At 58.5% G+C, this 15,876-nt stretch overlaps 1 protein-coding gene across 2 annotated transcripts; it reads left to right on the top strand.

Annotated features, from left to right (window-relative positions):
• Positions 1-2,417: 2,417 nt before the first annotated feature.
• Positions 2,418-15,418, top strand: HM13 (histocompatibility minor 13). 2 transcript variants are annotated; one of them, XM_041458248.1, is made up of 13 exons: positions 2,418-2,631; positions 3,943-4,041; positions 5,260-5,342; positions 6,398-6,486; positions 7,238-7,323; positions 7,436-7,561; positions 9,431-9,488; positions 10,021-10,104; positions 10,442-10,478; positions 11,448-11,550; positions 12,325-12,410; positions 14,333-14,522; positions 15,136-15,418. In XM_041458248.1, exons 1-12 carry the CDS (start codon positions 2,452-2,454, stop codon positions 14,481-14,483), a joined length of 1,182 nt encoding a protein of 393 aa, XP_041314182.1. In that variant the 5' UTR covers positions 2,418-2,451; the 3' UTR covers positions 14,484-14,522; positions 15,136-15,418. The 2 variants fall into 2 exon arrangements, with proteins under 2 accessions (XP_041314182.1, XP_041314183.1); XM_041458249.1 differs by lacking the exon at positions 14,333-14,522.
• The last annotated feature ends 458 nt before the right edge of the window (positions 15,419-15,876 follow it).

Below are 15,876 nucleotides of genomic sequence, written 5' to 3' on the forward strand. Positions count from 1 at the left end.
TCTCTGCTGGGTCCCTGCCCTGGGGAGCCACATCCCAGAGCCACGGGGTCAGATTGAAGCTCTGTCCTTTGCCTGTGCCAGGGCTGAGGATCTGCTCCCTGCTCTGGGCAGGCCTTGGCTGGCTCCTCCGTTAGCTGGAGCATCTTGGGACAGGGAGAGCCTCTGTCCAGGGTTTCCTTTGGCCACTCTTGGTGGAGGTCCCAGTTCTTCACCCAGTGATCCAGCATCATCCCCTGTGAAGCCCCCTGCATCTCCCAGCTCTGGAAAAGTCTGTGGGAAGGGCTGAGCTCTGCTGAGCTGCAGGTTTAAAGCCCCTGAGCACCGTGGGAGCTGCAGCCTGGGCAGGGAGCTGGGTGCTTGGTGGCTCCTGGTGCCCCAGGAAGGGTCAGGAAGCTGGAGCCGAGCAGAATGGCACAGCCAGGAAGGGACGTGCTTGGCTGCAGCAAGCAGGGAATGACCCTGGGCACGCAGGGAGACCATGCCAGAGCTGTGTGGGCTTTGCCTGTTGTTTTTAGGCTGTGCTGCCATCCAGCAGCTGGGATACCATGGGGGAACCTGCTCAGCATCCCGGGCCCGATGCCAGGGAGGATCAGCAGTGCCCTCCTCCTCCTCGGGTCGGGAGTTTCCACTCGCTCTGTGGCCAGACTGTGGGGAACCACTGGCTGTGGCTGGCAAAATGGGACACTGGGATGGGCCAGCACCCTGTCCCTGTGGGAAACTAGTCTCTCCAGAGGTGCAAATCCCAAGTTTTGCCCTCAGAAATGGGGAGGTGGGTGCTTATATTTTTTCCCCGTGCTGCTTAGCCCATGGCATTGCTGCTGCTCTGCTCTGGAGCTCCCAGCTCGGCGGTTCCCGGTCCTGCTGGAGGCGATGCTGTGGTTCACACAGCGTCAGCCACACCGGGGTTGGGGGCTGCACCCGAGGGACAGGGGCTCCTGGCTGCTGCCGGCCCCTCCCGCAGCTGCAGCTGGTGTTTCCCTGTGGCAGCAGGCGGGGGAGGGGGCCACGGGATGGAAAGTTGGCAGCCAGCAGAGAGGGGAGTGGAAAGAATGAGCTCAAACCCAGAAAAATGCGGCCGTGCTGGAGGATGGGAGGAGTGGGAGGAGAGGCCAAGGGGGGCCACGGTGAGGCGCTGGGAAACGGAGAGAGGGTGGAAGGAGGGAGGATGGAAGGAGGAGGTGCTGGCAGGGGCCCAGGGACTGCCTGTGGCCCCCATCTGGGCCCGTCCTGGGGAAGGTGGTGCCAGGTCTCGGTGGTACCAGCTGCTCCAGCGAGTGCTCTCGGGGCTATCCCAGTGCCATCAGCCTCTGGGTGGCCCCTGTCTCCAGCGCTATCCCTGGGTGGCCATTGCTCCCAATGCCATCCATCCCTGGGTGGCCACCAGCCCCAGTACAGTCTCCCCCATCCCATGGCCATCAGGGCCACCGTGGGACAGCAGCCCCCGACTCCCCCATCCCGCTCTGCACAGCGACGCTGCCCTTTGAGAGGATTCCCAGGCCAGGCTGGGATTCAGAAAGGGGCAGTGCCGTGCCAGGCCGTGCCAGGGTGGGATGCAGGGGTGTGGGCACTGCCCTGTGCTGCCCATCCCGCTCCGCTCTGGGAACAGCGGTGGCAGGGAGAGGGCAGCACCCCGGGCAGGAGGCCAAGCCCGCAGAGAGGGGCTCCCAGGAGGCCTTCCCATCTGCCCTCCGCCTGAAACGCGGAGCTATGAATCACCCCGTGCCTGAAATAGACTGCTTTTATTTAAAATATAAAATTTAAAAGACATTTAAAAAAAAAAATTAAAGGCTTGTGTTTTAATCCCTGCTGTGCTCCCGTCTCCTGCCCGTGGCTCAGATCTAAACTGGGGGCAGCACCATTTCACTGCGCTCAAATCTTCACCAATTTCTGCTCCTCAGCAGACTGTCATCCTGGTGAGGAGGAGGAGAAGGCTTGGTGGCACAGCCGAGCTGCCAGCGGCTTGGAGCATTTGTGAGGAAAACACACATTTCGGCCAATTTTCCAGCAGAGCCTGGCCCCGGCCCAGCGCGTGGGGAGAATTTGCTGCCATTTATAGGGCGTTTCACAGAAGGGCTGTTTGCTCAGGGGCGGGCTGGGAGCGCTCAGGGGCATCCCCAAGAACAGGGGTGCAGATCCTTGGAAAACGCGAAGGGCAGGAAAACACAGGGCAGCGCAGGAGCCCCGGACCCACCTCGCTCGGGACACCCGAGCTGCCAGCTCGTGCTCCCGGGGGGCTGCAGGAAACCGGGAGCCTTTCCCTCCTCGGGCGTTGCCCTGCCCGTCCCACAGAGAGGGCCGGGCCCAGAGCGGGCCGGGGCGGCGGCGCGGGGCTCTGCCCTTCTCCTGGCACCGGGGCCGCCGGGGCGGGGCCGGCTTCAGCGCCGCTACGCGTGACGCACTTCCGGCCGGTAAGGGGACGTGTCGGTGCGGACCGCGGTGGGAGCAGCCGCCATGGAGGAGCCCGCGGCGCACAACGGCAGCGCCGCCGGCGCCGCGCCCGGGGCCGGGACCCCCGCCCGCCCGCCCGCCACCCCCGAGGGCATGGCGCTGGCCTACGGCAGCCTCGTCCTCATGGCGCTGCTGCCCATCTTCTTCGGGGCGCTGCGCTCCGTCAGCTGCGCCAAGAGCAAGGTACCCCCGCGGCTCGGGGCAGCCCGGCCTTCAGGCCTCGCTCCTCCCCAAGGGTCCCCTCCGGGCGCCCCGTTCACGGGAGGACCGGCAGCTGCATGGCCCCGGCCCCGGTCCTGGGCCTGGAGGCGCAGGGAGCCCCGGGGAGAGAGTTGGCTTCCCCCGGGGCTTCTGCAGCCACTCCCCACCGCCCCGATAAATTCAAGTGCTGCAAAACACAAGCGTCCCTTGTCCCTCCTCAAGAGGAGCTGTGCTGGGGGGACTGTGTGTGGCTGTGCCCCGCGGCACTGGGGCTGCTCCGGGCGTGCTCTCCTGCCTGCACACCCTGTTCTGTCCCGGTACTCCTCTCGCCGTTCTCTGCATTTCATAGCAGGGACTTAAATCCCAACAGCTGGGCTGCTGCAGTTCGGGAGGAAGGACTGGTTTACACAGTCTGATCTATTACTATTTTTAAAATCTCCTTGTGTGCCCTTAAACCTCATATCAGGGGCTTCAGGTGATCTTGGGGGGCTTCTGGCAGCCCAGGCAGTGGGGGGCTGTGAGCAAAGCCCAGCCGTGGGTCAGGGTGGGGGTTCTCATCCCTCACTCTGCAGGGAGCAGCAGGAATTTGGGCACCTTTGCACTGCTGGGCACAGCATGACAACTGCCATGCCTGGGATAAGCTGCACGAGGGCTTTTGAGGTGCCCTCGATCCGTGCTGGCCGCAGGTGTTTGCCTGAGTGAGATTAGATCTCTGAGCAGCAGCCAGCTGGGCAGGGAACAGGCAGAAAACAGGCAGAAAACAGCCCTCTGCCTCCTCTGAAAGCTGAAGGTCTCCTGTGGGAAATGGCTTGAAAGAGGCTGGTTGAGGTGGTGCAAAGATGTCTTGGAAGGGGTTTATAAATCTGGGGCTTCTGAGCACGAGAAGCGTCCCAAGAGCAAGGTGAGGGATGAGAAGGTGGCTGGAGAGACGCCTCGTGCGCGGGGTGATCACAGATGGTGGCACAGATGGGGCTGGCTGGGCGTGAGCGGTGAGGGAGCCCAGCTCCCCTCTGGGCAGGGGAGGACGGAACAGTGCCAGCACAGGATTTTTTCCTTCTCCAGGAGGAGAAAAGCAGTAAAATTTGGCTGCCCTGGGAAGGACAAGTGCAAGGTTTGTGTTTTCCAGCACAGGCTCTGCCTCTGACACAGCCTCACCTCTGGATATAGCAGGGGTCAGTTTTGTCCCTCCCAGAATTGCTCTGGAGTGCTGTGTGTTGTGTCTGTTCAGCCCCTGCTCAGGGGTGAAGCCAGGGCAGGGGCTGATCCATTCCTGTTGTGTCCTTCTGTCCCCAGAACTCCTCGGAGATGCCAGAGACCATTACCAGCCGAGACGCTGCTCGCTTTCCCATTGTTGCCAGTTGCACCCTCCTGGGGCTCTACCTCTTCTTTAAAGTAAGTGAGTGGCACTGGAGCTGGGGCAGGACATCCTCCTGCCTGGCAGGAGCTCCCATAACGGGGTGACTCTGTTTTGGCCCTTGGTGTTGGGACAGAAGGTGTGTAAGGCTGCACGCTTTGGTGTCACCGTGCAGGAGGACGTCAGTTCTTGCCTGAATTGTCACAGCTTGGGGGAAATCAGAGCCTGTTTGTGCACAGGTTGTGTCTGGAGAGCTGCCGAGGAGCAAATAGCCCTGAGCTCTTCCTGCCTCCGTGGGCCAACCTGACAGGGCACAGGCTGGAGCCAGAGGGTGCCAGGGTCTCTGAGGGGCAAATGCTGCTGGCTCTGTGTTGTGTTCCATGCTGTGCTCCTGGAGCCATTTCAGCTGCGGGCCTGGGAGAGCCCCTGTGTGATCAGGTGAAGATTTTTAGACATTCAGAGCCCACAGGTAGAGTCAGATGACCTGAGAGATGGATGGGAGCTCTCAGCAGCTCGTGTTTTTGGTGATGTGGAGAAGATGTCTTGGCCTCAAGCACCTTGAGGTGCCCATGCAGGTCTGGCACATGGCTGAGCACTCAGAGGGGTCTGGGGAGCTGCAGCACAGAGTGGTCCTGTGGGCATGGCAGCTTCCAAGCTGTGCTGTTTTGGGATCCCTGCAAGGTGCCAAGGTGCTCCTGGCTGACCAGGAGGTGAGGGTTAAGGTGCAGAAGGTTAATGGTACAGTTCAGTCCCTTCTGTGTCAGTGGCTGTGTGCCATGTGCTCACCTAGTCCAGCATCCCCCTTCCAGGAGGGCACAGAGGGCCCCAGGATCCTTCCACACTGGTTTGCAGGGGTGTGATTCAGTAGGGGAGCCTGTGACTTGGAGGGCAGGAGTTTTAATAATGCCCTGTTTAATTAGGGCATGGGATGCTGCTGCTCCCCTGGGCTTGGGCAGCCCCTGGGAGCGGTGCCTCTCTCCCTGCTCTGCAGGGGAAGCTCTGGCCTCCTTTCTGCAGCACTGGAGCTATTTTTTGACCTGAGCAGCTCACAGATGTGCTACAGCTCACGGGCCCATTGTGCTTGTTCTTTGAGCACATGGCTATTTCCAACATATTCTCCCTCAGCATGCAGGAATTTGGGTTATTCTAACTATTCTTCTTATTTCCCTGGAGCACTGACACAGCAGCTGCCAACAGGAGCATGAGGATGGGGAGGATGCTGTGGTTTCTAACCCCTCTGCGGTTTTGTCTTGCAGATATTCTCTCAAGAGTACATCAATCTTCTGCTTTCCATGTATTTCTTTGTGCTGGGGATCCTGGCCCTGTCCCACACTATCAGGTACAGCACAAGGATGGGTGTGACTGGGGCAGGGCCTAAAGCTTCAGTTCATTTTATTGGAAGATTTTTAGAGCACCACTGCCCTGCAGCAGAGCCAGGTCTTTAGGGTATTTGCCCAACCTTTTAGGGAGTTGTCCCTTGGTGGTGGGAACCAAAGCCCAGGGGGTCCTGGGAAGCCATACACCAGTACTGGGACAAGGCCAGCTCACCCTAAGGAGCTTCTCTGGCTCAGAATCACAGAATCAGAATATCTTGAGTTGCAAGGGAACCACAAGAATTGAGTCCAAACTCTGACCTTCCACAGGACAACTCCAAAAATCCCACTGTGTTCCTGAGAGTGTTTTCCAAACAGTTCTTGAAATCTGGCAGGCTCAGGGCCATGACCACTTCCCTGGGGAGTCTGTAACAGTGCCCAGCCACCCTCTGGGTGAAGAGCCTTTTCTTTATATCCAGTTTATACCCCTCTTGGCACAGTTCTTCCTGCCCTTCAGAGGGAAGAGCTCAGCAGCACCCTTACTGGGATGGGTGACACAGGCAGCTGGAGCTCATGGTAATGTCCCTCCTCTCGTGCCCATGCGTGGCACGAGGTGTTGAAAGCTCAGACTGTTTCAGTAACTGAAAAAGTTGAACTGGTTTCCTGTTTCGTGAGCTCTGCGGCGTTGGGGACCAGATGCTTTCCCTTGACTGCTGCTGGGCACGGGTTTGCTCTGCTCCTGGCTCTGCAGCACAGCCAGTCAGTGGTGGCCCAGCCACTGCTGGGTACCCACAGGGTTGCTGGGGGGCATAGGGCATTTGCTGGGGTCTGGGTTGGGTCCTCTTCTCTTGTGGATGATGCTCTGTTTTCTTGCCCTGGAGTATCTGGGGGACTGTCACGTACAGCCAGATCAGATTTCTGTGCAGGATGAGTTGCTGTGGCTCCTGCCAGTCCCTGATGGAGCAGATGGCATTTCCCGCTCTTGGGAGGGGGTGTGGGGCCCCCTCAAACGCAGAGGTGCTGGGCAGCACATCCTGTGGGGTTTCTGTCCAACTGCCCTTCTCTACACCTCTCGTTTCAGCCCCATGATGAACGGATTCTTCCCTGCAAATTTCCCCAACAAACAGTACCAGCTCCTCTTCACCCAGGGCTCCGGGGAGAGCAAGGAGGGTACGTTGGCTTTCCTGTCTTTCAGGGGAGCCTGAATGTTTTCTGCCTTTAGTGTTCGTTTTTTTCCCTTTTTTTGGTGTTATTACTCTCCCATTGAAACAACCTTCTCAAAGACTTGCCTCTTGCTCCCTGCTGAGCTTCCATAGCCACTGTGAGCCCCATGTGTCCCTGCAGAGCTGGGCTGGCACTCTGCCTTTGTGCTGCCTCTGGCAGGGAGACCCCAGAAACACCTCCCAGAGTGCTGTGGGGATGGAGCTATGGCTGTTGTTAAATGCACAGCCTTTATTTAAGCCCCTTGGAAAGCATAGGCCTGGCTGGTTTGTGCTGCCTTATCGGGGCCAGATCTTTGCACTGCAGAAAGATGCTTTGATAAGTATCCTGCCCTGTAGTAGCTTTCCTGGTAAGGGAGTATCTCTGGTGATACCACCAGGAGTTAACTGGCACAGGAAGAGGGAGAAGATTTGTCTCTCCCTGCCTTAGGCAGTGCCTGAATCCAATTTCCTTATTGACAGCGGGACCGTGGATGCTGTCCATGTGCAGAGTCTGGCTGAAGGAGAAGGTCTGAGCTTTGCAGAGCCCACTGCTCATTCCCAGGTGGTTTGCACGTGTGTACCACGGGTACAGTCCCCTCATTTGGGACATGGGCACTGAGCTCTGGGGCTCCCCAGCTGTGGAATCACTCATATCAGCCCTGTGTGGGAAGGGGAGCTGCCCGGCCTGCCCCAAGTCTGACTTCTCTATTTTCTTGCAGAAATAGTGAATTATGAGTTTGACACCAAGGATCTTGTGTGCCTGGCCTTGAGCAGTGTTGTGGGGGTCTGGTACCTGCTGAGGAAGGTAAGTGAGGCACAGCTGGGGACTGGGCTGGATCAGACACGGACTCATTTCCATGCAGGGTGGGGGTTCCATGTACAGCAGGACCCAGATCTCCTTTTCCTGTCCTTCTCAGCACTGGATTGCCAACAATCTCTTCGGGCTGGCATTCTCCCTCAACGGTGTGGAGCTGCTGCACCTGAACAACGTCAGCACTGGCTGCATCTTGCTTGGGGGCCTCTTCATCTATGATGTGTTCTGGGTAAGCAGGAGCATTCTGCAGGCCATTGGTGGAAGCGTGTGCCTGGCATTCTGCCTTTCTGGAGGCACCACACTGGCTGGACACACACTTGAAGTCAGAATTTTCGGTTTCTCAGCCCAGAGGGGTGTGGCAGGGTTGATGACAGAATCCACAGTGGCAGAATGTGGCTCATCAAGTGTGTTTTCTTTTATTCTCTCACTCAGAGAGCCCAGGGCTGGCAGGGACCTCATCAGAGCTATTGTGGGGTACTCAGTGTGTGTCATATCTGGTCCTGTATTCCCCACTATGGTCTTCCCAAGGCCTGACAGCTGTTGGGTGGGCTGGAGGCTGCTCTGGGGCACACTGAGCCTGCTTGTATGAGCTGTGCCTTGGCTCTGTCATCTGCTGGTTTCGTTAGTGTCCTTCTGTTCTCTTGCACAGAGCACCAGACCCTGGAATGCCTCCAGTCCCTTTTCCTCAGCCGGTGCTGCACCCTAACTTATTCATTTTGAGGTTTTTCTTGTTTCTTTCAATATTTGAGCTGCTTTTGTAGAGGAAAGGGGGGCGGGGAAGGCAGGAATGCAGTCGTGTGCTCTGCTCCATGCATGGAAGAATATTTCTCCTTGTAATGTCTGTATTCTCCAGTCCTTCCTGCTGCCTCCACCTTCTGAATCACCATGTTTCCAAATGTCTGAGAGCCTTGTATACATTGAGGTCTGTCCAGCAGCTCTGCAGCTGCCTGTGTAATCCCTCCATATTTACGCCTGGCTACTGTGGGTTGTTTTGTACTTGGCCGGTGGTGCCCCTGTTTCCCAGGCTCGTTAACAGTCTGGGCTCTGTGGTTTTTTAGCCTGTGGGCCACTTCCTCTGCAGCTCTCCTCTGGAGGGGACTCAGCCTTCTGCCTTAGCACACCTGGTGCCCCAGGCCCTGCTTAGTGTGCGAGTGTCTTCCAGTGCTTTGGGGACACTGAGTGCACCCCTCTGCTCTGCACTTGCTGTCTGTCTCCCACCTTGGCTTCCCCATGGATCAGAGTATTGCTGGAGACTTAGGGAAGGGCTGCCTTGAAGTGGAGGCCCTGGTACTGTGCCCCTCTGCAGGAACTGGTCACTTGGATCTTGGTGTGGATTCAGTCACAGTGAGATCCCAGGAGGGTTTCAAGGAGGAAGGAGATCTCAGGGGGTTGATACTGTTGCCCCTACATAGTTTTGGAAGGGCATGTGATACTTTTCCCTGTCCCAATGTCGAGTCCTGTCGCTCCATAGCAATGCTCAGAACTTGCTGCATCTTCCAGGAGTTAATCTGATGCTTTAAGATTCCCCTTTAATCCAAAGCTCCAGGATCTTGCTCACCAGTGCTAACCAGCACCTGTTTTTTGTGCCTGCTGGACTGGAAGCTTAGAGATGGCAAGGTGCAGAGATCAGAGTGGCTGCCCTCAGTGTTTACAGTCCACCCCCCAAATGCTGCCAGCATTTACAGCTGATAGGGCCGTGCAAGTAAATGACCTCAGAGCAAACTGCAGCTGATCTGACACTTGCCCCTGTCCCCGCTGGAAGCTCCTGCCCTCCAATTGGATGTAACATGGAGCTGACTGATTAAAGCTGAACTGAGGAGGTGCAGTGCTGGGTGGTGGGCAGCAGCTCTGCCATGTGAGCTGTCCCCATGCTGCTCTGAGAGCAGGACAGCCGTGAAGCAGCCACCTGCCCCAGTGCCACCCTGTGCCTCCTCCCCCGGGCAGTGGGCTTGCTTGCAGGGCTCCTGTGCCCACATTTTGGCAGGCCAATGGCTGTTTTCTGCCACTGAGGCCACTCCTGGCCCTTGGGTGAGGCTGTAGCTGAGCATTGTGTGTGTTCCAGTGCAGCTGTGGTCACCTTGGGCTCCTTCTGTTCTAGGTCTTTGGCACCAACGTGATGGTGACAGTTGCCAAATCGTTTGAGGCCCCAATAAAACGTGAGTAGATCTTCCCTGTGTGCTGGGGTCCCTTTTGCTGCAAGCCCTGCTCCGTGCATCCTCCACCTCTGGAGATGGTTCAGGCTGGGATGTGTGCAGGAACATTTCCCTCCTCCCTGTCACTGGCCAGCCTCAAGCCAAGGCAGGTCTCTGGAAAGGGATGGTTTGCAGTGCCCTGGTCTCTCTGGGTCATTCTGCACCTTTGGAGTGTGCAATTTCACCTGCTTATAAAAACAGTCCATATCAAATAAACACCACCAAAAAAAAAACCCAAAAAAACCCAAAAACTACAGAGCCCCAAAACAACAGGAGGGCTGAACTGGTGCTGCTGTGGAGCATGCAGTAGTTTGGTCCCTGGTTTCTTGTTCTGGAATTGTCCCAGAAAGAACAGGGAAAGCTACAGGGAAGGAGGAGGCTGAGAGCAGGGACAGGTCTCTTGCCCTGCTCTGGTCCCTGTTTGCCAGGCTCTGTGGGGCTGGGGTCTGCTCAGTGGGACACTCCCCCTCACTGTGCCTCGCTCTGCTCCTCGCAGTGGTTTTCCCTCAGGACCTGCTGGAGAAGGGGCTGGACGCCGACAACTTCGCCATGCTGGGACTGGGAGACATTGTCATTCCGGGTGAGGACAGAGGAGGGAGGACGGGACTGGGGCCTCCTTTGAGGGGGCTGCGGGGAGCTGAGCAGGTGCCTGGCTCTGCCCTTGGCCGGGCGCAGCCCCGCGCGGGTCTCCCGGTGGGTTGGGAGCCTCCCCGCCGGTCCCGGTGCTGTCCCGGTGCCGCGTGCCACGAGAGGGCACTGTCACCCCGAGCACGGCGCCGGAGCACCGCGGGTCCTGCCCTGCCTCTTTGAGCCTGCCCTGCCCCTCCAGCCCCTCGCTGTCCCTTCCCTGCTCCTCTGGCCCCTCGCTGTCCCTCCTCTGCCACTTCCAGCCCCTCATTGTTTCCTTCTCCCTGCAGGGATCTTCATTGCCTTGCTGCTGCGGTTTGATATCAGGTGAGCAGGCGGCAGGGAAGGGTCTCTGGCAGGTTGGATCTTGCAGCATATTTGAGCTGCTTTTGTAGAGGAAAAAAGGGAAGGGGGAGCCAGGAGTGCAGTGGTGTGCTCCCTTCTGGAGCTGGCTGTAGAGACACACTAGGGGGTGTAAGGAAAAGCTCTTGGAAGAGGGGGCTGGCTCTGTGGGTACTTCCTGAGCACTGGGGGCGAGTGCTTGAGATCAAGCATAGGTAGGGCAGGCAGCACATAACAGCCACACAGAGCTTCACCAGCTCCCTGGAGCCAGGGAGTGGAGGGCAGTCCAAGGAGAGGAAGCAGTGACAGCGTGGGAAAGAGCCAGGGGTGCTGGCACCTGGGAAGTGCTCGCGTGGATGCAAATGGGTGCCTGGCAGTGCTGGCTGCCTCCAGGTTGCCACTGATGTTGGAGGAAGCAGCTCCTTCCCACGCAGGGAAGCTGCACCTACAGCTGGGCTGCAGCAGTTGCCCCACACTGAAAGGCTCTGGGGAACAGGGTGCTCTGTGACTGTGGTGGTGTGGCCCTGCTCCCACTGCTCTTGCACAGACCCTGTGGTCTGTGCCAGCTCTTCCAGGTGTTACCACCCACATCCTGCCTGCACCTGCTGGGAATCCCAGTTCCTGGCCTGTGATAAAATAGTAACTGCTGAGAGCCAGGGACAGGCTCCACCAAGACAATGGGACCTTCTCCCTGGGTCCTAGCCCTAATTCCTGCCTTCCCAGTTGCCATCCAGCAGCAGCAGCATCACTTGCCTTCTTCCCTTCTTCAGCCCCTCACCTGGGTAATACTGCCTTCAGTCCCACACTGCTCCCACAACACCAGGGGCTGCACAGGCAGAGCATCGCTCTGCACACTCCATTGTGGTGGGAGATGCCCAGGAAAACCAGGCCAATTCCATTTTGGCCACTGGCATTCCAGACCAGAGGTCATTGAGCTCTTCCCTTTCCCTACAGCCTGAAGAAGAACACGCACACGTATTTCTACACCAGCTTTGTGGCCTACATCTTTGGGCTGGGCCTCACCATATTCATCATGCACATCTTCAAGCATGCCCAGGTGAGCTCCACCCTGCTGCCTCCTGTGGATGCACATCCAAGTGGGTCAGGCCAGCTTGGCCATGAAGTTCCTGCATCCTGCCAGGAAAAAGTAGATTTATTTCTTCTCCTGGCTTTGATTTTCCAGTGCTTGTCTGTACCTTTCCCTTCCCAAAGCTCCTGTGCCCAGCTGGAGCAGAGGCCAGCTTGGGGCAAGGCTCCGTGTTTCCACCAGCAGCCCCTCAGCCAGGGGCCCTGTGTTTTTTGGCTCTTTAACCAAGCTGCCCTGAGCACCCACTGGCTGTGCTGCAGGGGGCTCTGGGAGCCCATACACTGTGGCCTGCACAGGGGCTCTCAGTGTGTTCATGGCCTACTGGGGCCTCACAGCGAGGATTTTCACAGAATCCCAGAACGGTTTGGGAAGGGACCTCAGAGACCATCTTGTTTCAACTCCCCTGCCATGGGCAGAGACCCCAACCACTAGACCAGTCTGCTCCACGCCCTGTTCCAACCTGGCCTTGAACACTTCCAGGGATTGAACATCCACAGCTTCTCTGGGCAGCTTGTGCCAGGATCTCACCACCCTCACAGGAAGGAATTTCCTCCTAATACCCAATCTAGCTTCATGCTGGTGCAGCTCTAACTTAGCTTGAAGCTGCTCTTTGGGGTATTTACTCCTGTGTAGCCATGTGACAGATACCATGGGTGCAGAGGGGACAAGGCCATGAGCTCACCTTGCACTCTTCCCTCGGGGTGATTTGTGGTTTGGTTTAACAGTTGTTTTCCTTCCCCACAGCCTGCGCTGCTGTACCTGGTCCCTGCCTGCATTGGATTCCCGCTTCTGGTGGCCTTGGCAAAGGGAGAAGTAACCGAAATGTTCAGGTGAGCCTCAGCTGGCCGTGGAGCTGTTTTGCCGGCGGCGCTGGAGCACACGAAGCGTGCAGATGTTCCCACGCCTGGGCACAGCTGGAGGGACGGGTTCATGTGGGCATGCTCTGGGTGTGCGCCGGCACGTGCGTGGGTGGAGGGAGCGGGGCTGTGTCTGTACATGCCGGGCCTGGCTCCCTCCGCCTCCCGGGAGCTGGGTGGGAGCCGTGCTGTGGTACCAGCAGGCAGCACCTGGTATTGCTTTACGCCCCAGTGACAGACTCTTCCCATGCTCTGGCAGGCAGGGGAGGGTGGGACTGCACACCTGGTGTGGAGGTACTTGGTCATTGTGTCCCAGGGCCTGTGGGTGGGGAGAAATGGAGCCAGAGCCGGCTGTGAGAGCAGCCAAGGCTGGCTCGAGCACATCCCAACCTCCCCACTTGGGCAGAGTCTCCTGGTTTGTAGTAGTCTCCCTGCCCCAGAGATTCTGTGTACAGAGGAAGGGGGACTGGGCTGTTGTGCTCAGCTGTTCTCTGAGCCTGTCCAGGCTGTCAGTGGGCAGCTCTGGCCTCCTGCTTGAGAGCTGTTTCTCTGTCATGCTCGAGACCTGCTGGTGGCTCAGCGCAGTAATGAGGTTTGACGCAGAGGAGGGAAGGGAAGGGAACATCTTAAAGCAGGGCAGTGTACCCTCCAGCCTCCCCAGTGCCCCAGCCCGGAGAGTGTTCCTGAGCTCCCAGCCTCCTCAGAGGGAAACCGGGCGCAACGGGAAGCCAGCTGTCCTCCCTCCTCCCTCCCCTCCCCTGGGAGATGCAGGTATGCATGTTCCCAGCGGCTCTCAGCTGGGCCATCCCCAGCCCTGCCGCACCTGCCCCTCCTTTGATGTTTGCTTCTGACAATCGCTGCTGCAGGCACTGAGTGTCCTGGGATCGTCCTTCCTGTGCACCTGGGATCCTGCAGCCGCTTTCCCCAGTGCTGTGACTCACCAGCTGACAGCAGCAGCAGCTCCTGCCAGGAAACTGGGGAGAGATGAGCTGTGAGGCTGGGCCCACTGGGCAGCAAGGAGCACAGGCAGCCTGGCAGCCAGGGGCTGGTGTCCTCCCAGGGCAGTAGCACAAGCAGCAAAATGTTGCCAGGGCAAGAGCAGGATGCTGGAGGGTTGCAAACTTGATGGCCCCAGGGGGCCAGACCTCCCTTGAAGTTGCAGGCAGAGGAAGTGGGATTCGGAGGGACCAATGCCTGGAGGGCAGTGGCTCCCACCGCAGGAATCCCACCAGGTGTAGGTCGCTCTGCTGTGGTGCTTTGGTGTACCCTGATCCTCCCTGGAGCTGTCAGTTCCTGTGGTCTCTGCCTGCACATGGTGTCTCACAGCAGTGAGGGTCTGCAGGCAGGGTGGGAGTGAGCAGATCTGTGCTGCAGGCCCAGGGAAGGGGTGCTGGTGGAGCAGAGGTCGGTGACATTGGAATCAGCCCCGTGGCACTCAGCCTTGCCAGACCTCCCTAGGCTAGGCAGAAAGCTCCCTCAGCAATGGGAACCCATCCTGCTCCCCACATCTGCTGTGGGCACGCTGTCCTCAAGTGGCAGGCCAGGGTCTGCTGTGTCCCTCTGTCACCTGCCCAGCCCCTGGGCTGCTCCACTGCCACCCCCCCACTGCCCAGGCTTGCTCTCCCTGGGTTCTGGCTGCCTGGCTCTGCTAATGCCAGTGGGAGCTGCCTCATCCCTGAGTTTCAGTGCTCACTTTTCCATGCTGCAGCCCTGTCCTGGAGTCTGCAGGCAAGGAGAGGCCAGCGGGTGCAAGCAGGTGAAGGGGGATGCTAGGCTTCCTGCACAGGGCGCTGCGTTCTCGGTGCTCTCACTCCAAAACTCTTCTGCTTTTTCTCTTTCTCCCCCCCTCCTTTCTGTCCTTTTCTTTCCCTTCCTGCTTCCTCTCTCTCCTGCAGCTATGAATCCTCTGCTGAAATCTTGCCTCACACACCAAGACTTACCCACTTCCCCACGGTGTCTGGCTCGCCGGCCAGCCTGGCTGATTCCATGCAGCAGAAACTGTCCTGTCCCCGCCGACGCCGGCAGCAGAGCCCTAGTGCCATGTAGCCACTGCCACCGGGGGCCCTTGTCTGTCGCTCTGGCCAGGTAGGGGCAGGTCCTGGCTCTCCCTGGCCCAAGCTCTTCCTGTTCCCAGCTCTCCTCACTCTGTGGGCAGAGGCTGCAGCTGTTGCTGTGCTCCTGTGGGCCGGCTTCTCTCCCATTCTGAGAGAGAAGACTGGGAAGGGCAAGAAGATTTGACAACCTTGTCCTTTCTGCTTGGAGCAGCATTCCCATTTCCTTAGCCAGAGCCCTGGGGCCACTGCTGGAGGGGGTTTGCAGCCAGAGGAGTGAGACCCTGGGAGGGAACACTGCTGTTGGTCTTGCTGCAGTTCCCCTGTTAACCGGCCCCACTGGCACCAGTGCTCAGCCAAGGAAAGCATGTGCTATCCAGGATATCCAATAGTGCTCTTGGGAACGAGGACAGATCCCCAGGCACAGAGCTGACCCCTGGCTGGGTCCACCCTACCCTTGGAGATATCTGGGCATCCCTCATCTCCCTGCCTGGGCTCTGCCCCATGGGGCTTGCTGTGCTGGAGCCCACCTTGTCCTCAGCAGCAGCAGGGCAGAAGGCAAGGCCACAGGCTGGGCTGTCCCCACGTGGCACAGGGCTCTGTCCCCAGGGAGAAGCTGGCCCCACTCATGTCCTTCTTGTCCCCAGCTACGAGGAGAGCTCAACCCCCAAGGAGGCAGCAGGGGCTTCCAAAGAAGAGCCAACAGAAGCCTCCAAGAAGGAGAAGTGACCTTGCCCGTGGGCTGTGCCCGGCGCTGCTGGGCTGGGGCCCTTCAAGACCCTTTGCAAGTGACAGATGACGAAACAATTGTGCAAGAGCATCATGTTGTGTGTGTCGGAGCAGCCACCCAGGTGGGGTATCGATGTATGCCGGTTTTTAAATTTTGTATTGTGCATTTGCTTTCTCTCATATTAAACCATATTGAAGGAAGGAGTGCTGGTGTGGCCATGCCCCTGCTCAGCCGCCCAGCCAGAACTGGGATTGGCATCAGCTCACCCGCCTTCTCCCACTGGAGCTGGTGGCTATTGTCTGGCTGTTTCCAAGTGACCAAGTGACCGTCCCCTTCCCCCTCCCACTTCTCTGGCACTGAGCCTTCCCCCAGCCTGGCCCCTGCTCTGTAGTACCCAGATTTAGGGCTGGAGTCACTGAGCCCTGTGTGGGTTTGAGCAGGGATCTTGCCCTAGAGAAGGGTGACTGATCAGGGATTGGGATGCAGGAACCCCACAGGATGGGAATGTGCTCTGCCTCAGCTGCTGGGGTGCTCAGTGAGCTACCCTGTGTGGGTTTGAGCTGGGATCTTGCCCTAGAGAAGGGTGGCTGATCAGGGATTGGGATGCAGGACAGGAACCCCACAGGATGGGAATATGCTCTGCCTCAGCTGCTGGGGT

Source organism: Pyrgilauda ruficollis, unplaced genomic scaffold (genome assembly GCF_017590135.1).
Source record: "Pyrgilauda ruficollis isolate IOZ18807 unplaced genomic scaffold, ASM1759013v1 scaffold127, whole genome shotgun sequence".
NCBI classification, from domain to species: Eukaryota; Metazoa; Chordata; class Aves; order Passeriformes; family Passeridae; genus Pyrgilauda; species Pyrgilauda ruficollis.

Bases quoted from the DNA above. Each gene is read 5' to 3' on its own strand.
- HM13 (XM_041458248.1), top strand. From the start codon at position 2,452: ATGGAGGAGCCCGCGGCGCACAACGGCAGCGCCGCCGGCGCCGCGCCC. The intron at 4,042-5,259 runs GTAAGTGAGTGG...TTTGTCTTGCAG, and splicing joins GGCTCTACCTCTTCTTTAAA to ATATTCTCTCAAGAGTACAT. The intron at 7,562-9,430 runs GTAAGCAGGAGC...CTTCTGTTCTAG, and splicing joins TCATCTATGATGTGTTCTGG to GTCTTTGGCACCAACGTGAT.